The sequence below is a fragment of the Columba livia genome, chromosome 20 (assembly GCF_036013475.1).
Source record: "Columba livia isolate bColLiv1 breed racing homer chromosome 20, bColLiv1.pat.W.v2, whole genome shotgun sequence".
In the NCBI taxonomy this organism is placed as follows: Eukaryota; Metazoa; Chordata; class Aves; order Columbiformes; family Columbidae; genus Columba; species Columba livia.
The window spans coordinates 9,918,944-9,946,585 of NC_088621.1; the positions used below are offsets into that span (position 1 = coordinate 9,918,944).

Here is a 27,642-nt window from a genome sequence, read left to right on the forward strand (position 1 = left end):
ATTTAAAACTGGTGGGGAGCAGGATGCAGGGGGAAAAAAGTAAAATACTGATAGAAAAAAAACAGCTCACCTTGACCTCGATGAAGTCGGGTTTACCGAGGGATATCAGGTCAGCGTAGGCTTTGAGTTCATCCACGTTCCAGGCTTTCACCAGCGTCAGCCTATAAACAGTGCGCTGTTGCTGAAATAAAGGGAAAAAGTTACATCAGCAATGCATTCTGACCCAGGGAAGAGGTTCCGGCCTTGTGTACAGCTTCAAATAGGGAGGGAAAAAATCATCATGAATTCCATGAACCTGGGGGCTAAAATAAAGCAGACTCAAGCCAGGAGCCACCTCACTTGTTCTCTCAAGAAAGCTGCTCCACAGCATCTGTGAGCTGAGCCGCCTTCTGCGGCACAAAACTCATCTTCCCTCTGTATATCCCAGACACTTTGTGTTTTTACAGGAGCTTTAACTTAATGGGAAAATAATCATGAATTTCCTCTCTCTAATTCACTTCCCTGGGCATAAAATCTCACCATTAGTTGCTATACAGATAGTTTTATTTCCTCCAGCTGGATCATCTGGCATCAGTGACTTTTGGACGGGACGAACAAGGACAGAGCATCGTCTGCCCCGTGCGAACTCCTCCAGCACGTCGGGTACGATATTGCAGATCTGTCGTGATCAGTTATGCAGAACGTTTTATGGGAAGCACAAAGTGACAATTAAAACCACAACCGGGAAGTACTGCAAATTATGACCTTGCCTGATAAAAACCATGGTGCAAACCATTAGGAACAGAGATGGTGTTAATAAGAGCAGCACTGTCCCCTTGTCACCCAAACCTGACCCATTCCTGTGCATGGCAGCACCCAGGGCACCTGTCCTTGGGGTTATTCCGATTTCCCCTCCAGGAGCTGCTCACCAAAGAAGTAGCTGGTGACGAAAGGACTTGTACTATCAATAGAAGCACTTGGCCACCAACAAATCCAGCCTCACTGCTCACATCTGCTCGCTTCCAGCTTCCCCCTCTCCTTCCCTTCATCTGCCACTAATGTTTTATTTGACTTATCTCTGCAATTTATGTATAGAGCAATCTTCCATTTTCTTTCCTTGACACACTGCAAAATGTGACAAAAGCACCAGTTTGCGGGGCCCTTTTGCTCTGGTTAACAAATCCAGGGCTGTATCCTGGGGCTGGAACCAAGTTCTGCTCCACAAAGTCCAGGCTTAGGCTCAGGCTGAGCTGGGATCCTCCCTTACCTGTGACATGCCCACGAAGTCACCCAACCTTCAGTGCCATGTGCGCACACACTATTTATTATTAATAATAAAAATTAATAATAATTAATAATTATTATTTCTTATAACACATTTTTTCATGCAGGACAAGCTGAGAATGAGAGCTGCTACAGAACTGAACTTGCCATCGCTAAACCTCAGACAGATCCCCAGTCCAAGGCTGTTAAAAAGTTCACACTATTCCACTTCCCAAATAAAACCAATATTTCCCAGGACAAACCCCTATCCAGCCACATTTTACATCTTCAGAGCCTCTGATCTACATGCCACATAATTCTGTCCTCTGTATAAAAATGAAAACATCACTTTCCTAAACCAACACATATTTTTAATAGGGGCAAAAAAAGGGATTTTCTATATGACTTTGCTATGGAAACTTTCCAGATTATTTACTAACAAATAATTAAAAGACAAACAAATAAACATGAGGAGCATCTTTTTCCTCTCGGTGTTATCCCAGCAGAGCAAGGGGCAGGATTTTAGGGTATTTATGTACAGAGAACTGAACCAAGCACAGGCAGAAATTGTTGGGAACCCAAAGCACCAGGTAAACCTGCAAAATGAGCCGGGGGATAAACACGAGTGAGGATTTGACACCTACAAATAGTCAGAGTTTTAAGAAAATAAGTTAGAGGTGGAGCTTCTTTTATAAATAGTCCCTGCAGAGTAACTTTAAGAATTACTGAATGATAATTGAAGGCCAAATATGCTTTACATGTAACTTAAGCACATACTTAAGAACAAGAAAGTGCAGCTCTTATGATTTGAATCAACAGCCCAAAGAAGGGTTTAGGCCCAGAGACAACAGGCAAGTATGAAAACCAACAGTTAATTAAAGGGAAAACAATGGAGGAACTGATACAAAAGAGTATACTGTGTCCTTTGCCATGTAACACAGAAAGAAGGAAACCCAGCAGGAAATATCTAACGAGAGGAAATAAGGGAATGCAATACGCTGAAGTGATTAGACACCAATAATCAGAATGTACCCATTAGCCAGAAATTGGGCTCGCAGTGGTAAACAGGCGCGGGCAGCTGCAAGATACAGTAAATAAAACCTGTATTTTTAATACCAGCTCCTGCCAAAGGCTGATCCAACCCCAGAGACTGGGAGGCCGTGTTCCCAGTGCAATCACTGCAGTGGGGCGACCACCATCCAGTCCAACCATCAGGGGTAACAAGCGCCAGGAGCAGAGGAAACGGCCTCAAGTTGCGCCAGGGGAGGGTGAGGTTGGATGTGGGGAACAATTTCTTCCCCAAAGGGCTGTGGGGCATTGGAACAGGCTGCCCAGGGCAGTGCTGGAGTCACCAGCCCTGGAGGGCTGGACAGACGGAGATGAGGTTCTCAGGACATGGGGCAGTGCCAGGGGTGGGTTATGGCTGGACTCGATGATCCTGACAGTGTTTTCCAACCAAAACTCACTCCATTACTGTTCTTGATGCTTCAACCACACAGAAAACAGGGGGTCCCCCAGGAGTTTCTAAACATGGGGCTGACCCTACAGAGCGCTGCTTCCACCTGGGATCACAGGAACACCCTCCAGCACTTGTTGGCTTCTTTTACTCATGTCTGGTTGTTTCCCAAACAGTCATAGAATCACTTTGGTTGGAAAAGACCCTCAAGATCATCCAGTCCACCCATAACCCACCCCTGGCACTGCCCCATGTCCCTGAGAACCTCATGTCCGTCTGTCCAGCCCTCCAGGGATGGTGACTCCAGCACTGCCCTGGGCAGCCTGTTCCAATGCCCCACAGCCCTTTGGGGAAGAAATTGTTCCCCACATTCAACCTCAACCTCCCCTGCAGCTGCTGGATCAGATGGGGCAGGTCCACGGAAGGTCCCGAAACACCCACAGTGACTGGAAGAGGTGCCCTGGCCCCCAGTAGCTGCCACGAGTGCAAAGGGAGGTGGTGACGTGAAAGCTGATGTGAAGACTTGCAGCCACCACCAGCTTCTTCTGGCCCGAGCCAGGGGACACACAGCCAGGCAACAGGAGCAAAACCCAACCCTATTTTGCAAAAATCCCATGTTTGCTGAGGACATCCCTGTGCAATGACAACCACGGAGCAGTGTGCCAGCTGTCCCTGCCCTTCCCACTGGTGTCTGACTTGTCACTTGTCACCCACAGTCCAGGGAGGGGGACACCCTCTGCCCAGCATCTCTGTGACTGCATGTGCTGGTGCTAGAGGGACCAACTCACTTCTTCCTTCATTTAAATAGTGGTTTTAGGGACTAGTCCTTAATTGCTCTTCACACTTTGTTCATTTAACAGTTTGTTCTCCCACTTTGGAACTGGGCTGAGCCCCACGAATGCTTGTCCTGCAAAAAAGGTATTTTTCACCCATTCTGTGGAGGGACAAAACATAAAACGCCACCAAAAAATGGTTGCAAGTTGAGGCTGAAGACACGAGCAATGTTTGCAGAGCTGAGCAAACACAACAGCGCAAGAACAGTTTTGCAGAGAGGATGAAAGCTGATCAGTTTAATTTTATCACAGCGTTTTCTAATGTGCATTAAGTAAAATGCTCCAGTGAGCATTTCTTCTTCCAGCAATGGACACCTGCATGAAGGGAGGGCTTTTCTCCTGTTTAAATCTCATTTTAATACTCACTAATATATATCCTAGATCATTTCAGAAGTCTAACTTCAAAGTTCAAGTACTTCATAAAACTAAAACGGCTACAAGCATCTTAAAAGGGCTTTTCCCCCCATAGGGCAGCACTAAACGACAAGCAATAACTGCAGCCTGTGGGTATTATCCATCAACTCAACAACTGAACTACCACAAAAACTGTATTAACTAACCACAACCGGTAGTGATAGAAGCAGGTAAATTAAAACACTGCTAAAGGGATACAGAAAAAAGGCAGAAAAATCAGAAATTAACATTGCAAGGGAACAAACGGCTTCCCAGAAGGCAACGTCTCCCAAGAGGCGTCTGAGCAGAGAGAAAAAACACTCCTAAAAATGTGGTAGAAGGGACAGATCAGAATGACTAAGGGCCTAACACTGCAAAATGCTGTATACAAGTAATCCAGGCAGGCTGCCGGCAATACAAACACACAGCCCTGGTTTTTAATGTAGTATGTGTATTTGGTTGTACAACGGGGCCCCAGGAGATCCTCTTATAAGCGTTGAAAGACAAGAAATAAGAGCTTAAGCCCTGAGAATATAATGATCTAAACTATCAGGATAGAAAAACAGACTATACGCCCCTATTTCCATGAGAGGCAACCGCTGTTTCACTTCAGCCAGCCACCAGAATAACTTTACCGGAAAAGAAAAAGCTGATACAATAACAAGGCTTTTGAACGGGTGAAAGGGCTTGAAACTGTATCTATTTTATGCCAGAAAGCTTTTTATGCAGATGATGGATCTGCCAGGAAGGTTGGAAAAGACCCTCATGATCATCCAGTCCATCCCTAACCCACCCCTGGCACTGCCCCATGTCCTGAGAACCTCATGTCCGTCTGTCCAACCCTCCAGGGATGGTGACTCCAGCACTGCCCTGGGCAGCCTGTTCCAATGCCCCACAGCCCTTTGGGGAAGAAATTGTTCCCCACATCCAACCTCACCCTCCCCTGGCGCAACTTGAGGCCGTTTCCTCTGCTCCTGGCGCTTGTTCCTGGGGAGCAGAGCCCGACCCCCCTGGCTCCAAGCTCCTTTCAGGCAGTTCAGAGATCAGAAGGTCTCCCCTCAGCTTTCTTGATGCTTCTGGTCCAATCTGCAGTTAAGTGGCGGACAAGAGGTCACCTCTGTCACTACAAGGTACACAAAGCTGCTGAACAGTTGTGGGTCACAGCACATTGACCAAACAGGCAGCAGGTCCAAGGATGGAGGACTCACACCCTGCCAAAGGCTCAGCAGCCACCCAAGAGGAGCATCACTGTTGGGTTCCTCCAGCTGTTCACCTTCTGGAATAGGCTGCCCAGAGCGGGTGTGGAGTCTCCTTCTCTGAGACATTCCAACCGCCTGGACCCACCTGTGTGATCTGCTCTGTGACCCTGCGTGAGCAGGGCTGGGCTGGGGATCTGCAGAGCTCCTGCAGCCCAACCAGCATGGGGTTCTGTGCTCTGTACCCCAGGGAGTAGCATCCCTGGAGGATTCTCCCTTCTCTGTCCTAAAACTCAGGGGTCAGCCAGGCTCTTCCTCTTGCCCTTGGTACATCAGTTGACTCAGGAGATGATGCTACTGTGACAGAGCATATCATTGTAACAGCAACGAGCACAGGTCACAATGCACACCAGAAGCACAAGGTCCGTCCTTAAGACCCACCACAAGAGCACCAGGAAGGGTCTGTGCTGCTGCTTCAGGACAGTATCATAAGGTTCTGCAAAACCTTCACACTGGGAGATGCTCCTTCAGGCTGGTGCACAGCACTTGGGAGCAAATGGACACCACGTTCCTGTGATCCTGCCCGGTTCTGATGAACTTTTCCAACACTCAACCCACAATTTCATGTACAAAAGGTGGTTAAGGTGGGGCTTTCTTGTCCCGCAACAGGACACTGAGCACACAGGTGGACACTGGGAAGTTTTATACAAATACTCCTTGCCTCCCCAAACCTTCACCCAGGTAATTGCAGGAGACTTCTCAGAAACATAGCAAGCGTGGTTTGTTTTGGATTTTATGTGGCACTTAGTCCATTGAAAAGCACCTTAATATAGAATACTGACAAAGAAATATCTTTAAAAAAAGGAAAACCACTGAGAACCCCCTTTGGCACCCCCCACAACACACTGTGACTTATTCCCCCAAGTCTTTCAAACCTGATTATTTGGAGGACACAAACTACATCAGTGTTGGCGGCACGTTTAAGAAACAGGGTTATTGCACTTTCATTGCGTTCTGAAAGCTGCAGAGCAACTGTCCCCGTTTACAACGGGTCCCAAAACACACGAGTCAGCAGGGCCAGCTCAGCTTGGAGACCCAGCAAACGCTTCAGACAAAGGAACCGGAAACCAACCTGGGGAAAAGCAGCAGCTTCCCCTCTAGGCAACTCTAGCTAAAAATATTTCCAAGCTACCCCAAAAGGCATTGCACCCTTTGAATGCCAGAACAAGGGAAAAAATGAACTGAACAGAGCCAGCTGAGCCTGGTGCAGAGCACAGCAGCACCGAAGTTTCTGCCTGTTTCCAAGGCGGTTACATTTTCCTTTGAAACCATCCTAAAATTGTCCTAGTCCTAGAACATTTGCAAATTAATATATTCTGCACATGCATATTGTGCCAGTGGCCAAACCACCGAGCACCCCTCAGACAGAGCCCATGGGGTGACACCGCTCCGCTGGCCCAGAAAATGTTAATAAAGGATTCACACGTCAGTTTGACAAAGTGTTCCCTTCTTGCTTCAATAACCAAGAGGGATTTGGGCTTTTTTTTTTTATCATTTCTTTTTAATTCCCTCCTCCTCAACATTCATCTTTTCATAGATGAAATAATTATTCTTCATCAAACATCCCGGGTGTTATCTCGGGAGGAAGAGGGAGGGGTGAACACGTCAACCATGCTGCAAGGAGCAGGTCGAGGGATTGATGGATCAATCCAAGTTTGGTCAGGCTTGGGAGGCATCTCCTTTCTCCAGTTTCTCCTGCTGGCAGCAGGACTGGACCTCACGGGATTGCAAAAGACAAAGGGCAAAGAGTCAAACCCCCTCCTCACCACGCACTGAGGTCCTGCAAGCCCCTCACCTTGGACTGTGTCACTTCAACTTGCTCTGGTGACAAAGTAGAACAAGTGTCCTACTCTTTGGAAAAAAAACAAACCCCATATTTCTACTCACTAGCTTAACGCCAGATATTCTCATCACTCATATACCTTTCTTAGATAAAGCAATTGTATTGCTAAAAAAATGACATTTCACTCACAGGCGACTCAACATAAATCCATATTTTGCAGATAATGAAGCTCAAGTAACAAAAGCAATAATGTCGATAGAAACATTGCTTTGCTTAAATGGAAAAAGCACTCTTGGGGGAGAAGAAATCATCGTGCAGGCTCTAAACAAAAATTGCTGTTCCTTTCACACAACTTGACAAATCCTTTGCAAGCATTAGATGAAGAATAAGAAGCCACTTCAAAAGGCAGCTTCTTAGTTTCATTAGTATTTCCTGTTCCCTTCAACGAAAGGCTCAACTTGTACAGTGACTTCATGACACATTTCAGAGCTTCCCAGCTGGCAAGAACTCGCTCTGATCGCGATACAAACCAGCCTGAAATCAGAAAAGCGTGTGCAATCCCACACCAGTGCTCTTGGCAGGTCCCCTGGTCTTGCATGGCAGTGCTGGGTGAGCTGCCCTTGCCAAACAACAGCCCTGCCGGGGGAGAAGCCGTCTGTCCCCTCCAAAAACTCGACCCGGTTCCCTTCTCCAGGTTATGCAACGCCTTACGAAGTGAGCAAGTCCTGAATAAAGATATCAAAGCAATTTTCACACTTGGAAATGACTTGTCACAAGGATGAGATCAGAAAAAAAAAAAAAAACCACACCACCCTGCAGCCAAGTATCTATTCACCATATTCAATAATACCCATCTTTATGCATATAACCCTACAAAGGAAAAAAGATCCAGAACACAGCAAAAGGAAATCTCAAATGCCAACACACTTCAAGTTTCACAGATCTCTAAACCCTTCTAGTTCAGGCTGGAGACAGAGTCTCTGTAAGAGGACTGGAGATCAGAGAATAATAGAATAGTTTGGGTTGAAAGACCTTCCCAGCTCCCCCAGTGCCCCCCCTGCCATGAGCAGGGACATCTTCACCAGCTCAGGTTGCTCAGAGCCCCATCCAGCCTGGCCTGGGATGTCTCCAGGGATGGTTCAGCCACCACCTCTCTGGCCAACCTGGGCCAGGCTCTCACCACCCTCAGGGCCAACAATTCCTTCCTCATGTCCAGCCTGAATCTCCCTCCTTCAGTTTAAAAGAATCATAGAATATCCTGAGTTGGAAAGACCCACAAGGCTCATGGAGTCCAACTCCTGTTCCTGCACAGGACACCCCACAGGTCACACCATGTGTCTGAGGACGGTGTCCAGTCTCTTCTTGAACACTGTCAGGTTGGGCCGTGACACCTCCCTGGGGAGCCTGTTCAGTGTCCAGCACCTCTGGGTGAAGAACCTTTTCCTCATGTCCCACTGACCCTCCCTGGCACATCTTCTGCCGTTCCCTGGGCTCTGTCACTGTCACAGAGCAGAGCTCACCCTGCCCCTCCTGCTCCTGCTGAGGAACCTGCAGCCCATGAGCTCTGCCCTCAGTCTGCTCTGCTCCAGCTGAACAAACCCAGGGACTTTAGCCCCCTTGTCCTGTCACAACAGGCCCTGCTCAGAAGTCTGTCCCCATCTTTCTCATGGGTCCCTTTTAAGCACAGAAAGGCCACACTAAGGTCTCCCTGGAGCTTCTCTTCTCCAGCTGAACACCCCAACTCTCTCAGCCTGTCCTCCCAGCAGAGCTGATCCAGTCTTGGATCATTTTTGTGGTCCTGTGATCATCCCTGTGATCATCTTTGAGATCTAGAGGTCACTTCTGTCTCTCCCAAATCCATCACTGCTGAGCCTCCGGGTCCCCAGAAGCTTCGCTGAGGAGCTGTGACACCCATCAGCTCCAGAACATCATCCGAGAACGACTCCACGCCCTTGAAAAGATGCCAGATTAATCTATTCTTTTGGCAGCCAGGACCCTTCCCCTTAAATAAAGGGCTCATCACTTCATTCGGGCTCATCCATCACTGCACAGACAGCCCTGAACGCAGGCACCGGAGAGGTGACGTCCTCCAAAAAGTCACATTGCTAACATCTGAGAGCAGATTTGCACAGCAAAGGAGGACTTCTTTTTTTCCTTCAAAGATTAACTCAGCACAGAGCACAGAAGTTTTCAGCTCCCTTTCTTCAGGCTAATACAGTCATTAACGCAAAAAAAAAAAAATGAATAGGTTATGCTGCGTAGGTATCTACTGAAAACATACATTGTTCGAGAATTTGCTATTAATACACCAGCTTAAAGCAAGTTGAGGCTTTGTCTTCATTGCTAAAAAGGTGCATATTACCATAGGATAATTAATACATGAGCTTCTGTGCTGTATAACCAGAGCAGAGCTCAGAACTTTGATTTTACTGCTCAGCCCCAGCATCTCCCTGCAGGTCAGCAGCAAAGTCCTCGCTCTTTGCCAGGACCTGACAGCACAAGTTGTCCCCATGTCATCCCCAGGATGGAGGAGAAAAAACAACCTCAATCACCACCCCCTTCTTCAAAAAAACCACAAACCAAACCCAAACCTCATATTCTTTTCATACAAATCCTCCTCCTGCCCTCTGCAAGAGACACTGGTGACAAAACAAGCTGCATGTGTCCAAACGGTGGGGCTGGTCCTACATCTTGTCCTGATACCTGGATCCCAGGTCAGTCCCCTTAGAGGCCAAAGAACAAAGCAGATGGTCAATTTTTCAATTTTAATGTACTTGTATAAGAAACAAAATTGTCTCTATCAAGTACTATTCCCAGGTGCCAAGTCTGCAAGCCATATAAAATTTCTTAATTCTTCCAGAGCCTTGAAAATCAGATGAAAAAAAAACTGTCATGAATAATAATTACAAAAACATGAAAGTTGGAATTCTGGCTGGCACCAGGTGTTTTTAAAGACAGGAATCAGTCAGCATAACTGTTCTCGTATCATGCAAAATCAGCCTGTATTGACCAGCTTTGAAATTCTGCCACAAAATAGAAATAAAATCCTGGAGACAAGCGCATCAGCACTAATTCCCGAGCCTGACTTTTAAACCAGAAAAGCCCCCCAGCCTGTGAGCAGTCCTGCTGATGCACAGAGCACAAGAACAAGTGATCCAGACCGGGAACCAAGGAGAAAATACATCAAATTGCATTGTCTTACCTCCCTAAACCAGCACCCTAAGTCGCGCTCCTCTCCACAATCATTCCTCTTGTACTCGCCACCTATTGCTTGTCATCTACTTTATTGCTTCACACCTCAGCAGAGATTAATCTGTTTATATAGTTAAAAACCTCCAGAAATAAAACAAAGTACAGGAACAGCTTTGTTCAGAGACCTAAAAGTGTTCTTAAGTAAATCCAGAACCATGACTACTCCTTATCCCTTATCCATGAACTTGTTTTTATAATAATAGACCTACTCTTGTAAATCAGCACTAACAATATTCCAGCGAGAATTTATTTCTTTTTGCTATTTCTAGGGCAGTTTCAAGGAATTATCATATAAAATTTATACCAAGGGAAAAAAAAAAAGCCTAATGCAATGTAACTTAAAATAGAAGAATAGCACTAAAACAGAAAAAACCCCACTTTGAGTTTGCTCTTAAACAGACCACACAGCCTGATGATATTTCATTTTCTGGGGAAATAAGAGTATGTTTAGCACTGAACAGCCAGAAAAAGCATTAGGATGAGCCTGGGTAGTGTTCCCACCGAGCCCTGTGCCAAGGACAGGCTCAAATCTGAGCAGAAAGTGAACACGTGAAACTCAAAAGCCCTTTTCACCAGGACAAAAGCTTCAGCAACGCGCCAGGTTTGTGTCCACGTCCCACTGACTCTGCAAGGACTTGGAGCAGACGCTTGACAGGGGCTGGTCCTGTGGAGGCTCCTGAATATAGGCAAGATCAGGACCTTTTCCACGGGGGTGTGGAATTAAGCTCCCAATTAAGCACGGCAGCAGCTGCGGCAGCAGCAGGGACCTGCCACACGGGCACCAAGTGACAAGGACTCTGTCCAGCTCCAGCTGCCGCTTTTCAAGCCAAAGCGAGGACGAGCAGAGGAGCTCGGCCACCTTGGCTCCATCCCATCTGCAGAACAGGCCCTTCAAAGAGGTGTAAAACTCAAGAGAATTGCTGACTTGCTTTGATCTGACCATAAAAATGGTTTCACTGAAAGCTGAGGAGGCTTCTCCACTTTCATCTGGGTCAGCACTTTGTGTGCAAGGTCACAACACGGGGCAGACAGACTCGAGTCTGGTCATGTCAGGCTGGACATGAGGAAGGAATTGTTGGCCCTGAGGGTGGTGAGAGCCTGGCCCAGGTTGGCCAGAGAGGTGGTGGCTGAACCATCCCTGGAGACATCCCAGGCCAGGCTGGACGGGGCTCTGAGCAACCTGAGCTGGTGAAGATGTCCCTGCTCATGGCAGGGGGGGCACTGGGGGAGCTGGGAAAGGCCTTTCAACCCAAACTATTCTATGGTTATATGTGTGGGGAAAAGAATCCTAGAACAGTTTGGGTCCAGCCTGGCCTGAGATGGTTCATCCACCACCTCTCTGGGCAACCTGGGCCAGGCTCTCGCCACCCTCAGGGCCAACAATTTCTTCCTCATGTCCGGCTCGAATCTCCCTCCTTTAGTTTAAACCATCACCCCTTGTCCTGTCACAACAGGCCTCACTCAAAAGTCTGTCCCGATCTTTCTTATCGGCCCCTTTTAAGTCCAGAAAGGCCACAGTTGGCTTTCAGAGCCAGTCTTGTGATGGGGAAGAGCCAAAACCACGCTCTTGACTTCCCACACACTTCTTCGGTTTCACATTCCCCAGAAGAGCCACACGTCACAGTTACAGCTCCAACCTCCCATGTCCCTCTGGCTCCGTGACCTGACATCTCAGGCTTGGCTGCTCGGCCAAAGACGAGGGTAACCTGGAGTGATGGTCCTGGAGAGGGACCGTGTCAAACGCCTCACCTGACAGTGCACAATTATAACCCCAGCAGAGAAATCCAAGAATATCCAGAGATATTAAGAACAAACTACAGACGAAGAGGGGAACCCCAAGGCAGGGAACAAGGAGAAGAGCCCCAAAGCAGGGGACAAGGAGCAAACTCTGCTTCTAACAGCTACGTGCAAAATATCTTAACACAGATCAGGAAACAAACTTGAATGGCAGTCTGTGCACAAAAAACAAGAGAGTGATACAAGCAGTTTAAAAACTGAGCCCAACTTCAGCCAAACGCTGCTGGCTAAAGAACAAACTGAACATCCACCAAAGTGTCTCTGGATCAGCGGAGGAGCCCAGTCTGCCCCATGGCAGCCGCCAGGTGTTCAGTGGTTTTAAGCCATCCCAGTAGTTATTTATACACCCTGCCAAAAAGACTTGGATGGTGCCTTACGGGCCTCTGAAGCTGGAAATCTCAGCCAGGGAAACAAACCCCACTGAAATTTTGCAACGCTCGAGAAGAATATTCCTCAAACTCAGTGCTTTTTACTCAGCAATGGGGCATACAGGAAGGAGGAATAAACTGCATTTTAAATGATGCTGTAATAATGATGCTTTCAGTGAGCGATTGCAGGATGATAAAAAATGGAGAGACACGATGTCTGTAAGGTAAAAAGGGAATCCATGATTTGACAGAACGTCGGCACTTGCACAGCGATGCGGAGACGGACACAGCAAGCACAGGTTCAAAGGCTGGGAAGGCTCTACCGTATTTAAGAGAATAAACTGACACTCGTTATCTCACAAAACAACACACCAGCAATGCAACTTCAAGAGTCAAGCATTGAAAGCAGAGATTAATCTGCCATAAAAACATAATTATCTCATTAAAAAAATCACTCTCACAGTCTGCAAAGCAAAAGATTTATAACATTCTTCTTCTGGGTTTTGTCCAAATTGTCTAAAAATAGAACTGAAAGCCCCACCACAATTTGCTGAAAATCCTCCCTCCCCATTTCGTTTAACGAAGAAGCACATAAACAAGGAGCCTGAAATAAATTTATTTCAGGATTACTGCTCTTGCAAAGCCCTAACTCGGGAGTCTGGCTATAAAGCAACAGACATTACGGAAAGGTAAATAGGTTTTAAGCATTTTAAGTGACCATCCTATTAAACAGTTGAGCTCTGGCTTGAGCTGGGGACTCAGACACTCCTGCCCGGGGCTGGGGCAGAGCGAGATGTGCCAGGAGCTGACACGAGGAGAGGGGACGTTCCCCACACGAGCACACACAGAACAATGCTCCACACTGGCAGGTTTGCGAGCGCAGCCCCTGGACGATGCTCAGGAACACGCTTGGTGGCTGGAGATCAATCCTGCTGCTAAACAGCCATTTGCTGGGGCTGCTGCTCACCCCTCTCCAAACACCCTCACCAGCACCTACCCCAGTGTTTGGGTGCACAGGTTTTGTACCTGGCTCTTCACAGAACCCCAGGCTGGTTGGGTTGCAGGACCTCTGTAGATCCCCAGCCCAGAATCAGGATGATAACACTGAACCTGAACAAGGCTTAAAGAGGTTCACATTCGTGGTAAGTGACCTTGTCTTAATCTGGGGCCTCCTGGAGCTCCTTGAAGCAGCCATGGCCTGGTGGGACAGTGCTCTCCATGGTGGGACCCCAGACATCACTGGACCACAGTCACAGAACCCCATGCTGGTTGGGCTGCAGGAGCTCTGCAGATCCCCAGCCCAGCCCTGCTCACGCAGGGTCACAGAGCAGATCACACAGGTGGGTCCAGGCGGTTTGAATGTCTCAGAGAAGGAGACTCCACACCCGCTCTGGGCAGCCTGGGCCAGGCTCTGGCACCTCCCAGCAAACAAGTTTCTGCTCATGTTCACATGGAGCCTCCTGTGTTTCAGTCTGTGCCCGTTGCCCCTCACCCTGGCGTTGGGCAGCACTGAACAGAGTCTGCTCCATCCTCTGACACCCCCCGTGGAGATATTAATTTTGAGCAGTTCCCCTCCAAGCTGTAGCCTTAAGACGACGACTCCTTTCTGTTCCCAACACTTCAGAGGATTCCTCCCTACAGATACGCTCTAGGAAAACAGAGTTTCACCGCTCCAGAGCAGGCAGTGACACCTGCATTCCTCTGCCCCTGACCCATCATTTCCATCTGCTGACAAAGCGTCTTCCCCCAGCTACCCCAGTCTCGCAGGCCGGGCAGCGTCACGGAGCAGCGTCTGGAGAGATCACAGGCTGGCAGCTCATGGGGCAAGCAGCACTTTTGATTGCAAAGGAGCTGCCCCTAAATTTCATAGAATCATAGAACAGTTTGGCTTGGAAGTGACCTCCAAGGTAAGATAAAGAAAAAAGAGATTGAATCTCTTAAAACAGATTGTAGAAGTAATCCAAACTGCAAATCCTCCTGCTTTCCCAGCAGGCTGGACTCTTCGGAAGAGCCCTACAGGGAGACAAGGCTCCTCAAGATTAAAGCAAATTTCAACACAAAGCCAGAATGAAATAAATGCAATGAAGCAAACACACGTTTTCACAGGTCTGTAAACAGTTGCATTCATGCTACGGATCATCAACTCTGCAGTTCCAGGGCTCATCACCGCCTATGCTCTCCACATTACTCTGTTTTTACAGCTAAGCAGTTAGAGGAGATAATTTACAGCCCATCTAATATCAATTCCTCCACCAAACAGATTTACGAGCAGCCAAGTGCTCTTCTGGGATAACAAGAAAGGGAGATCCCCAAATTAGCCAGCACAATAATTGCACCCGACTATTGCACTTAGAAAATTAAATGAATGAACAAAGCTGAGAGAAGCCGAGCTCAGCCATCACAAAAGCCTTAATTGTGTAAAAAATTAAAAATAAGTCACCTTTGATTTGCTAGTTTGCTTTGACCTTTTGTCACTGTTTCCAATTACTGACTTTCTGTACTCAAGTATGTACAAGACAAACTCCACAAATGCATATGCAAGTGACTTTGCAGCTTCAGAGCAGACTCCGAATCCATGTGTTGTAATTCCTGCATTTCTGACACTGGCAAATCTAACAGCAGTTTCATCCAAGGAGGAAATGCAGGACTTGGCTCTCAGTCGCTCAACTTGCAAGTCAACAAGGCTCCAGATGGGTAATTCCAGCAGCTACGGAAACAACGGATGGGACATGCGGATTGGGAGGTCACAGACCACCCCACCCAGCACTTAGAGCCACCAGCAAGTGTCCGAAGTGACAAACACCCAACTCGAACCACCAGCTCCCTTTGTTTTTTTTTCAGGGCAGAGAGCCATACAAAGGAACCCGGCCAAGGCACAAACGTCTCCAGGCAACGTGGCAAACCAGCACGTCTTTGCGTGAGCCGGTGTATTGCCAGAAGTCAATCTGACAAAGGAAGTTTGGGGTCAGATTCTGCTCTCACTGGCACTTGGGTAACCCAAAGAAAGTGAAACGGGAGCTGAGGAAGATCACTGACAAGCAGAGCACTGAAGACACGGCCATTCCCTGAGCTCTGTTGCCACCAACCTGCTGTAGGATCCTGCCCTACAGGAGAACTGGAAGAAAAGACCAAGCACTTCTCAGCACCAAACCAATTAAGTAAGGGCAAATCACCTTCACCAGCAGTTTGTGCTGAGCACACTGATCTCGCCTTGGAAGCCCCAGAGAACCTTCCCAGAGCCCACTGAAGAGCCCTGAGACACCAAGGCCGTGTGTTCCATGTGCTCCTCCAGCCGCTCCTTTAGCCCAGACCCAGCAGCCCGAACACCCCTACACTACCCAGTCCATCGTAACCAACCTCTTACCAGAGGATTCCTCACCCCCTCCACGGCAGTAAACCTTCCTGATTTTATTTACCTTGCACAAGTCCACGTGTACATTCCCTCTGCTCCACCAAACCTGTGACCACATCCCCATAAAATCCATTTTCTTGTTTGCAGTGTTTTCGCCTCAATTATACACTCGCTGTCCGAGATGAGAAAATAGATGACTCTTGCAGACACTCTGTCAAATTATCTTCCCTGAAGTGTCAAATGAATAGATCCAATGAAGCCAATAAAAGCTTCTTATCTGAATCATCACATTAGAGCCACTGATAATCGGTCAGTGAGTAGAGAAATCCAACAGCTAATGCATTTAGCAGAATGGAATATTGTCGTGCAACACTCTGCACAATCCCCATCTATGGCACTCGGCCCAGCTACTGAAGCTCATAAGCTTAAATAAAAACATGTTTTAAAATAAAGTGCAGCTACAAGTTTCCTTTGCCTGGTTGCCCCAAGTAGAATTTTAGGCTTGCTCTTTCATTTTTAAGAGTTCGCATAAAAATACACACATGCTCTGTCTTCCCAGGGTGCTTTGGCATGAAGACCACTGCTCTGTTTCACAACCAGAGAAGGAAAACGGGAGATGATGTCCCCAGGAGCACAGAGCTGGGACAGTTGTGGCTCCCAGAGGAACAGATCAGCCCTTTGCTGCTGATGGGGTTAATAAATCACAGAAGGGCTGGAAGGGGGAACAGAGACAGGTTGGAACCAAGTTCTCTAAAAGCCAAGTCTGGCATCTCTCGTGCAGCCTCTAGGAAGAGCTCAAGGCAAAAGAAAGATCATGTTTAACAAAGGGTAAGAATAGCAAATGCTTTGGAAATGTTAAGTAGCAGAAAAGTTAGGTAAGCTAAATAATGTGTGCTAGTTAAGGAGAGAGAGAGAACTTGGAGAACAAAGAGGACCCTGTTTCTCCCATTTATGCTTCGTAGGTCAGAGCCCATTTCTGAAAGACATGGGAAAGGGGAGAAATATCTTCTCCCAACAAGAAGGGTGGCAGCCAGGGAGCCTCCATGCAGCAGAACTGCTCCCCCAGCAAGAACAACAGCGAATCATCAGCCCCCAGGCCTGGCTGCCCCAGAGCACCAGGCAGAGATGAGGAGGGGACTGACACGGGATAACAGACAAAGGTTCCACAGGGATCCATCTTTGGGCCAGCGCTCTTCAGTGTCTTTATAAAGACTTTGACCCAGGACTTGAGGGATTGCTCAGCAAGTTTGCTGATGACACAAAATTGAGGGGAGCTGTCAACACTCTGAAGAGCAGAGAGGCCCCACAGAGGGAATGGGACAAACTGCAGAACTGGGCAACCTCCAACCACATGAAGCTGAACAAGAGCAAGTGCCGGGTCCTGCACCTGAGCCAACCCCGGCTGTACAGACAGACCGGGGGACGAGCTGCTGCAGAGCAGCTCCATGGAGAGGGATCGGGGCTCCTGGTGGATGGCAGGTTGAACATGAGCCAGCAGTGTCCCTGGAGCCAAGAGGGCCCCGTGTCCCGGTGCACCCAGCACAGCACGGCCAGCCGGGCAGGGGGGGATTGTCCCGCTCTGCTCTGCGCTGGGGCGGCCTCACCTGCAGCATTCACTGTGTGCGGGCCTGGGACACAGGAGAAAAGGAGACAAAGCTACTGCAGAGTGTCCAGAGGAGGCTGCGAAGCTGGTGAAGGTTTGGAGGGGAAGCCGGATGAGCAGCGGCTGCAGTCCCTGGGTTTGTTCAGCTGGAGCAGAGCAGACTGAGGGCAGAGCTCATGGGCTGCAGGTTCCTCAGCAGGAGCAGGAGGGGCAGGGTGAGCTCTGCTCTGTGACAGTGACAGACCCCAGGGAATGGCAGAAGATGTGCCAGGGAGGGTCAGTGGGACATGAGGAAAAGGTTCTTCACCCAGAGGTGCTGGACACTGAACAGGCTCCCCAGGGAGGTGTCACGGCCCAACCTGACAGTGTTCAAGAAGAGACCGGACAATGTCCTCAGACACACGGTGTGACCTGTGGGGTGTCCTGTGCAGGTCCAGGAGTTGGACTCCATGATCCTGGTGGGTCCTTCCAACTCAGGACATTCTGTGATTCTATGAAGGCATCACACAAGGACTAAGACAACATGGACTGTACCCCCAGCTCTGCCTCAGGCTGGCTGGGGGGCCAGGGACACCTTGTCTACCCCCAGCCTCACCATCCTCTTCATATGAGATACAACACCACCCAGCAGCTTGAATAGCACATCATTCTTGATTGTGTAGTGTGTTTATGAACGTTTTTTCCCCTTTTCTTGCCTGCAAGCAAACCGAGAGGTACAGGAACAGACAGAAGAAATCAGATTTCCCTCCCTCCGCAGCCAAGAATCTCGCTGAAGCCTCATTTGGGTTGCTGCTCGCTGTAAGCTAAACTGAAAGGAGATGATGTATTTCAGCAACAGTAACTTAATATTAACCACTGTACCTTTGTCACACTCATCATACCGCATTTCTAAAGGTTTACACCAGAAGTCTCATTAGCAAAACCATTAAAACAAGCACACAGCTGGTGGAGAGCATTTACTGTGCAGAAGAGTCAAATCCTTCTAAATTTATAGTGGCAAAATTGATTACTGATTTGAACATCTGTTGCAAATTTTACATTTAAATTCTCCTTAAAAAGTCACTTAGCTCAGAAACATCAGCTCTGGCTCTCGGAACCAGCTACTTTCCCCCAGTGACCACAGAAATAATCGACACCCAAATCAAATATGCTCATTTCATGAAAGTCATTCTCACTGTCATATATAATAAGGACTAAAATACACTTAAGATGTAACTCGATGTATTTACACTACGTTTGTAATCATATAGAAGCCAAGGGGAACTCAGAGGAAAGGATCACGTTGGAAAACAAAAAGACTAAAGCAAACAGCACCAGATGCAAGTCTGAAAACGTTTCAATGTGCAAGCTGGTGTCTTCACCATCCAGGAACAGAGAGGGAACTACCTGTGAGCAGTGTGTAAATGCAGATAGAAGATGGTAATAGGACACAGAACCAGAGAATAGTTGGGGTTGGAAGGGGCCTTGAAAGGCCATGGGTTTATACTTCATGTCTTTCTCTGGATAAACCACCTGTGTCACCTTCCAGCAAGGAGAACAGAGCCATGGGCACCCAAATCCACGTGCTGTCAAATGCGATATCCTCGGACAAGCAGAGCTAAGGATTTTCCTTTTATTAACAGGAGAAAAATTTAAAAAGGCACTTGCTACACCCCACCCACAGAGCCATGACCTTGTTACTCGATGAAACCTTAATTCCCTTAAAGTAGAAAAAAAATGGCAAAGTTTTACTTGAGATCTAAGGCAATAGTTGCATATGATGTCTAAAAACACAAGACTAACTGAAATCCAGAAAGTAGCAATAAACTGTTTAATTTTTGTGACCCTCCTGGAAGGACAAGGTTCTGTTTCATCAGCAGTTCCTGCAGTGCCACAACATCTATTAACCTAAAGTCGTTGGTTCCCCCCCCCCGTTTGCTTTGTGTGTGGCTCCAATCTGTTGGAGAGAACATTGGCCCGTGTCCTCTGAGGGTTACAGCCGCTCAGCAATGCTGGCTCGGGGCCTGGCAGCACAGCGAGTACTACCAGGTCCAGCACAGAGCTGAACGGGCAGGATTTGTCATGATTAAGTCAAGAAGACACTGACAGAAGAGGTGACACCGCATCAGGGTTGGACGAGCGCTCCTCAGAGCACGAGAGCGACACCAGGGACCTTATTCCCCATCACTCACCAAGTCCATGAACATCAACCACTTGCTTTAAGAGTTGTCTTATTCTCTCAACAGGTGGAAAAAACACATCTGGAGATGTTCTAATGTCGTGTTGAATCACAAACTGGGCATGTACATCCATCATCAGGTTGGGTGGCAGTGTTGATATGTTGGAGGGTGGGAAGGCTCTACAAAGGGATCTGTCCTGGCTGGATCGATGAGCTGAGGCCAATTGTCTGAGGTTCAACAAGGCCAAGTGCTGGGTCCTGCACTTGGGTCATGACAACCCCATGAACTCTACAGGCTCAGGGAAGAGCAGCTGGAAAGTGCCTGGCAGAGAGGGATCTGGGGGTGCTGGTCGACAGCAGCTGAACATGAGCCAGTATGTGCCCAGGTAGCCAAGAGGCCACCAGCATCCTGGCTGGTACCAGCACTGGTGTGGCCAACAGGCCCAGGACAGTGAAAGGAGCTTGAAAGGAGCTTGGAGCCAGGGGGGGTTGGGCTCTGCTCCCCAGGAACAAGCACCAGGAGCAGAGGAAACGGCCTCAAGTTGCGCCAGGGGAGGGTGAGGTTGGATGTGGGGAACAATTTCTTCCCCAAAGGGCTGTGGGGCATTGGAACAGGCTGCCCAGGGCAGTGCTGGAGTCACCATCCCTGGAGGGCTGGACAGACGGACATGAGGTTCTCAAGACATGGGGCAGTGCCAGGGCTGGGTTATGGTTGGACTCCATGATCTTGAGGGTCTTTTCCAACCAAAATGATCCTGTGATTCTATCTTTTCTCCAGTTACTTTCAAAGTGTTTGGGGAGAAATCTGAGAGGATTTTTGCCGTGCTGGGAAAGCGCATCCCCAATTCATTTCTCAGCAGCTCAGTGAAGGATTCCTATTTGTCTCAGGCAACACCCCTATTGCTTCAGAAAACACTTGCTGATTTATGGAAGACAACAACAATAACAGTTTTCAAAAATTTCTCAACCTACAGAATCAGGTCTGGTAACACTGAGGGAAGCAGAACACAGAGACAAAACACAAATGGGTCACGAATCTGGCTGCTGGTGGCTCAGATCTCATAGAACACCAGTTCCTTATTTTCTTGCTCAGACAGCACGTTTGCTTAATGGTATTTTTGAAAAAAAGCATCAACTTTATCATACAGTTCACAAGACGGAAAATCTACCTCTTCCCTCCTGAGCTTCTGGACCCTTGTTATTAATTTGTACATATTTCCCATTTGGATTCAGGATTATGAAGCAGCAATAGCTGGAAGGAACATCTTTCAACCACTGGAACAGAGATTTCTCCTCCTTGTGACGAGAACAAGGATTCACATCCTTGGTGCTTCCTCCAAGCACTTGTCTACCCAGTTGAGTCACTTCTCAATCATCCTGATGAACTCGAGGCTGTCACAGACTACAAGACTCCTCAGACGTGACATTTGGAAAGGGCACTTTCTAAATTGCACGCGTTAACGTCTTTTTCCTCTCAATTTAATCTGGAGGGCAAGAAGACACATGACAAGAAACAAATGGAGCCTTCCGGGACTCTACCTGCTGCTTAACATAACTCCTCTCTCAAATAACATTTCTCAGCATTGAAAATTTAACACAAAAATCACCTCAATGAGAACCACTCCACAAAAGGATGAAACTTGTTCCAAATAGCAGTGGACAAGGAGGGGGTTTCTTGCTGTTTGCTGAAGAAATATCACAGATTTTTATCTTTTATTCCTGAACTTCCACCAAAAAACGCTGTAGCAACTGATCACCAAGACACTGCACAATGCTGTCAGATCATACCGGAAACAATTCGTTATTGATTCACTCCTTTAGGTAGTCAGGGCTCAAGAAGTTTGTGCAGAACTCCAGCTAATGTTGTGAAATCCATTACCAGTTTAACTACCTGCACTAGGGCAACCTACCTGAAACCTATTTCTCTGCCCAGGCCCTGCCATTTCTATTTTTACCAGAATCAGTGTGGGTTTTGGTAGCACAGCCCCAAAGGGCATCCTCACTCCTTTCTCCCCAGGGACTGTGGACTCTCCTCTTCCTTCTTCCCCACTCACTTATTGGAATTATCCCCATTTCACAGCAGGACCCGTCCCTGCAGCACCGAGCCCAGACACACCAGCTCTGCCAAACACCCACCAGCAAACACAACGTGTGGTTTTAAAATAACTCCCTTCTCCCATTTTTACTTATTTTTTTTTAATGCACAGAGACTAAACCTACCCATGATTCTTATTAGCAGTGACTCATATCAGCTGCAACACCAGCTTGTCTCCGTCTCAGGAGAACTGAATAAGCCTGGATGGTTTGTCAGGCAGCATGAAGTTAAGGGACTTGTATTTTGTTTCCAGATATATCAGCATCACTTGCTCAATACGATGCACCAGCGCTTCCCCGGCTTTTCTAAAACAGGAGCTGTATTTCTCAAGAATCAGCAGATATAGCAGCTTTCAGCACCTTCCGTCCATCTAAGTTCTACACAACGGTGCTCAACATCACCTGTGAACACCAAGAGATGCGCTTGAAAATAAAACAGAAGGTGCCTCTGCCCAGGAGCAGTTCAAGGTAATTTTGGGGCACCAGAACCATGTATAACATTAAGAGACAAACCTACAAAACAGCAGCTTCCCCAAGACTTCTTCTTGCTGTCCCACACCCCTGACGATGCCACACACAGCTGAGCAAGAACAGTTCTACCAACCAGAGCAACTATTAATTGGCTCTTGGGTTATTAGTGTTTCAAGGACCCTTTAAAGCACAGTTGCTTAGAGGAGAAAAATGCACCTGCTGGTTGAGTTTCTCTTCACCTTGACCAGAGTATTTTTAGCTGTATGGACAGACCTGCCAATACTTTCTTTGCAAGGAAATTTCTGCCAACACACAGCGACGGATGAACCAAACCTACCCAGAGTTAAGAGAGGCAGAAGGAAAGGAATGATGGGCAAAAGCTCCCAAAAGACTTCTTTTGATATTTCTGCCTTCAATAGTTGAGCTCCCCTTCCTTGCACAGCCTCCTCACAGAGAACTTGGGAAGTTTACACCTGATTTCAGTTAAGCTCAGAGTTTGACCTGAGATTGTGCTTAACAAGATCAGACACCACACTCACACGCAAACACCTGCATCAAGCTACTCACACGCCTTTGCAGAAGAAAAGCGTCACTCAATTGCAGCGAGTCACCCTGATCGACTAATTTGGCAGAAAATGGCCCAACATTGTCATCTCGGAAGGCAGAAAAACCTCATTATTCAAATGAAACAGTCTCTCTTGTCTGCTCATCCCAGCAGGTAACATGTCAACTTCTGCCAAGTCGGTAAACAGAAGCACTTGCTTCCATCAGAACACGGTACCAGTGAATAAAAGAGGGAAGATATGCTTATTCTTACTAATTCATGTGATGCTAGGACCATGAGTGCTTCATTAATTACTACAAAGGCCATTACCCAGGCTAAGTTCTGAGCTCACAGCAGCAGACACGATCCTGTGGGCCTTCGGGTCATTGTCTCAAACACAAACTGCTACAAACCACTGACAGTGCAAAGGGCCACCCTTGCTATGATCTACCAGTTTGGTTAAATCTTCCAGAAACAAGCAGATTTCTATGTAGCAGGAGGGCAAATCAAGCCACTAAACTCCATTTCACACATTTTAATGTCCTTTACGTACTGCAGTTTCAAGGGAACCTTTTAGAACCGGTACTAAGTGCCACATGGGGGTTTATGACTCTTAAGCTTCCCTGAATTTCCAGTTTCCCTTCACTGCTTTTGGCGGAAATGCTTCATTAGGAAATCTATCCTTTTATAATCACTTCATTTCTTACAACATCCTATACTCACAGCAGAGTCTCCTGTCCCATTTGACACACATTCTGCTCTCCTTTTGTCATTAAGTTTCTCCCCGCATGGAAAACCAATTAAACTTGCTGCACTTTATACATCTTGAAGTACAGAATGTGTAAATACACTCCCAACACACCCAGAACACAGTCAGTGTTCAGCATCACAAGTCTTCTACTTCTGTTTTGAGTAGGTGAGGTGCTGAAGGAAGAAAAAAGTATTTAAAAATACACTCATAATGGGGTACCTTCTCAGACAGGGCCTTTAAACTGTCCAGAAAGCGCTGCCAGAAATCCCTGAAGAGGGGCCGGTCGATCCTCTTCAGGCTCTCTTTGGTGCTGGCGTCCACACTGACGTACAGCTGCGTTACCGGCTCCAGGTTCCTTGGAAAGACCGAGAAAGGGATCATTGTTTTCAGACATGACTACTGGCTGAATTGGATAGTTTTCCCTGTAGCTCCTGCGTTTCATATGTGCCTTGGTAGGAAAAGTCCAGTGGTTCCTCTCTGTCAAGTGACCATCATCTTAATAGCAAGACTTTACAACCCCCTTTCAACAAATAACACACCCCAAAGCTAAGAATGTCACATCCAGAGGCCTTGGCTGGCATTTTAATTATCTTCTCTTCACTGTACTGGAATATATTTCACCCCATTGAAGCTGCAACACATTCCAAATGGCTTCTCAAAGGCTGCCAGGGGTTCACTGCAAGACTCCTCAGCACATGGCTCAAAAACTTAAAGCTCAGATCCTTCCCCAAGTTCTATTTGCCCTGATATGAAAAACTAATCCCATTGAATAGAAATACAGTCAAATTCAGCCAGTTTCTACTGCTGGACACATTGAACTTACCTGACCTGTAGCTGGCAACACAGTGAGATTATTTTTTTTCAAGGGAAATCAAAGGTGTTTGGAAAATAAAACCAACCACAATCCCCCAACGTGTTCTCCCTCCACTTCCAAGGCTCTTAGCTCAGTATTTATCGTCTTTCTGGTCACATCGAGTTCAGGTGTGAGCCCAACAGCTTCTAAAGAGATTAAACCTCCTCTGCAATGTGAAGAGCCGGCTGAGCCTGATCCCTTCCACCACCCCCAGGTACCACAGGAGAGGCCGAAATGCTGCAGGCAATTAGCAAAGGGCTAACGAAGGGCACGGAGAGGAATAACCTGAAACGAGCTCCCTGCTCATAGACAACACTGGTAAAGCCAGTGAGTTTAAGTTAAGACACATCCATCCCTTGTGGCATCTTCCACCCCGGGGTCACCGAGATGAAGTGACAGCATCCTGCTCTTCAGCTTTAACACTTTCAGGATGGTTTGGTTTGTGTGAAATCTGTTAATGAGGAGGCTACAGTCCCAGTTTGATTTGGTTCTTCACAGAGAGTGAAAAGAAATTAGAAACTATTGTTCAGCTGCCAAACAGCGCACCCAAAAAATACAACAACCCCCTGTCATCCCCAGGGGTGACAAAAATACAACCCCCTGTTATCCCCAGGGGTGACAGTGACTGTGCAGAATGAGACGGAGCAGAGCTCTGTGCCCAGAAAAATCCACTTCCCTTGGGCACTCAAGCTATTAAAACATATACTCTCTGTGTATATTTATAAGAACGAAATAGCCCAGAGCAAATTTAATATTTTAGGTTAAAAAAAACCCCCACCTGTTTTGCAAACAAGCTTGTCTGGACCAGCGGCCCAAAACCACAATCTCCAAAAATGACCAAATATTCCAGGCCTAAGCGGATTGAAGTATTCCGTTTCAAAGAACGTAGCCAAAATACCCTGTCTTTACTTAATGCTGCATTTGCCTAATTAATGGGGCCCCACTGAAGATGGAGCGAGTTTTTCAAAATATGAACGAAGAAAAACTCATCTCTTCTCCGAGGATCTCAAATCTAGGATGGATTTTTCCAGTGTTCCTCACTTTTTAGTTGTAATTTCCAAGTTCGCTTGGCCGAGATCGCACCCAGGAGATCAAATTCATGGCATTTACCACATATGAACTTGGGCACAAAACATGAGTGAGCAGCACAGTACGAGCCAAGAAAGATGAATTGACTTGAGGCCACCAGCTGGTTTCACAAGGCAGACAGGACACAGCCTGGTCAATGATACAACACCCAGAAACATCACTGTAATAAACATGAGCATTTGCTTAGGGGCAATAAAAAGCATCTGTTCATCATTATTATTGATGCTCATAAATCAACAAAGATGCTGAAGGGAGTGGAGCATCTCCCGTGTGAGGAAAGGCTGAGGGAGCTGGGGCTCTGGAGCTGGACAAGAGGAGACTGAGGGGGGACTCATTCATGGGGATCAATATGGAAAGGGTGAGTGTCAGGAGGATGGAGCCAGGCTCTTCTTGGTGATAACCAGTGACAGGACAAGGGGCAATGGGTACAAACTGGAACACAGGAGGTTCCACTTAAATATGAGAAGAAACATCTTCCTGGTGAGGGTGGCAGAGCCTGGCCCAGGCTGCCCAGGGAGGTTGTGGAGTCTCCTTCTGTGCAGACATTCCAACCCGCCTGGACACCTTCCTGTGTAACCTCATCTGGGTGTTCCTGCTCCATGGGGGGATTGCACTGAATGAGCTTTCCAGGGCCCTTCCAACCCCTGACATTCTGGGATTTTGTGTGAAATGTAGATGCACACAAGGGTTCTTGTTCAGAGCCACTGATCAGAAACAAGAGGAGGAAGAAGAGACAGGTGAGTGTTCAATATGAGTCCATGGGCTATAAAACATCCTTCACTTTATGAAAACGGGTGTCCCTGGAGGCAGGTGAAGCTGCAGACCAGATGCAGGAGGAGGAGGAAGGTTGGGAGGAAGGCCCAGGCAGCACCAGGCTGGACACCAGAGCTCGTGTTCCTTATTTCAGACAACAGTTCCCCTCTGCTTGTCAGGAAACTGAGCTCAGTGCACACTTCAGCTCCCATATTAAGCAAATCATTTGCTTTGATGAGCCAAAAAAAACAGTTGCAATTTTTAAGGCAGCAAAACTAGCATTTTATCACTTTTTTGTGTCTTGTTAAAAACATTCAGCAGATCCTAAGAAGCGCAGCTTCAAAATATAATGTGCGCTCTCTTCTCGCAACACTATTTTTAGGAAAGAGCAATTTCTGTCTATCAGGCACATAATACATAACTTAAAGTAACTTGATTACACAATTATTTAATCATTTGGAATGCCTTTGTAGTGTATAATTACTCCCTCAAAAAACCACATGCCCTTCCCTCTCACTGCCACATTCAGACCACGGGAAGGGAAAAGGAAGCGCTGCCAGCAGAGCGACCAGGGAGGCGATGAGCTGAATGTAAAACTGAGCGACACGACAAACCACCCAAGGAGAGCTCTGCCAACACACTCACGTAACCCTGGGGTTGGACTTGGTCAGCCTGTCAGAGACTGATAACAGGTCAAACATTGCGGCAAAAACAGTTCATACAGCCACAGGAGATGGGACACTCAGTATAAGGTGAATAGCGATTTATTTATCAAGGACAAGCTAATGAGCCATGGACCAGGCCGGCTGGCGATATCGGTGGCACAGGGTCACCTTCTGATGCACCCAGCCTGGCACAAAGGGAAAAGCTGAGACCCTTCAACATGGCCCGAGGCTCGTCGCTCTTTCACAACCACCCTCCCCCAGACTCTTCCATCTTTCACAGAATCCCAGAGTGTCAGGGGTTGAAGGGCCCTGGAAAGCTCATCCAGTGCAATCCCCCAGAGCAGGAACACCCAGATGAGGTTACACAGGAAGGTGTCCAGGCGGGTTGGAATGTCTGCAGAGAAGGAGACTCCACAACCTCCCTGGGCAGCCTGGGCCAGGCTCTGGCACCCTCACCAGGAACAAGTTTCTTCTCACATTTAAGTGGAACCTCCTGTGTTCCAGTTTGCACCCATTACCCCTTGTCCTATCATTGGTTGTCACTGAGAAAAGCCTGGCTCCATCCTCCTGACACTCACCCTTTACAAATCAGTAAACATTAATGAGGTCACCCCATCTTTCACAATAACACCTCCACAAAAGACCACAAATTATGCAGAGGGCTATGAAGATCCACCCTGTACAAGCACCGGGGCACCCACCCATCCTGAGGCCCACTGTGCCCACATGAACAGAACAAGACACCAGAGGACGGTGCACATCGCTGGAGCCAAGACTGCAAACTCCATCACACATAAAACTGAGCCATAAGGACAGTGAAATCTTTCTTTCTCTTTTTGTTCTTTCCCATACTTTTACTTTTTTTGCTTCCCTTTTTATAAGTAGCACAGTAACATAAGACTTAGAGCCCCACATTGCCACAAATTTTT

At 47.4% G+C, this 27,642-nt stretch overlaps 1 protein-coding gene across 10 annotated transcripts in view; it reads right to left on the bottom strand.

Moving 5' to 3' along the window:
* The window catches only part of LOC102089530 (S-adenosyl-L-methionine-dependent tRNA 4-demethylwyosine synthase TYW1), a 108,811-nt gene that overhangs the window by 26,209 nt on the left and 54,960 nt on the right, over window positions 1-27,642 (bottom strand). For all 10 annotated transcript variants that reach the window (XM_065037219.1, XM_065037216.1, XM_065037222.1 and 7 more), the window contains 2 exons: window positions 23,573-23,708; window positions 71-181 (listed from right to left, as the gene is read on the bottom strand). In XM_065037219.1, the coding sequence (XP_064893291.1) occupies window positions 71-181; window positions 23,573-23,708 (247 nt within the window). The remainder of the gene's footprint in view (window positions 1-70; window positions 182-23,572; window positions 23,709-27,642) is intronic.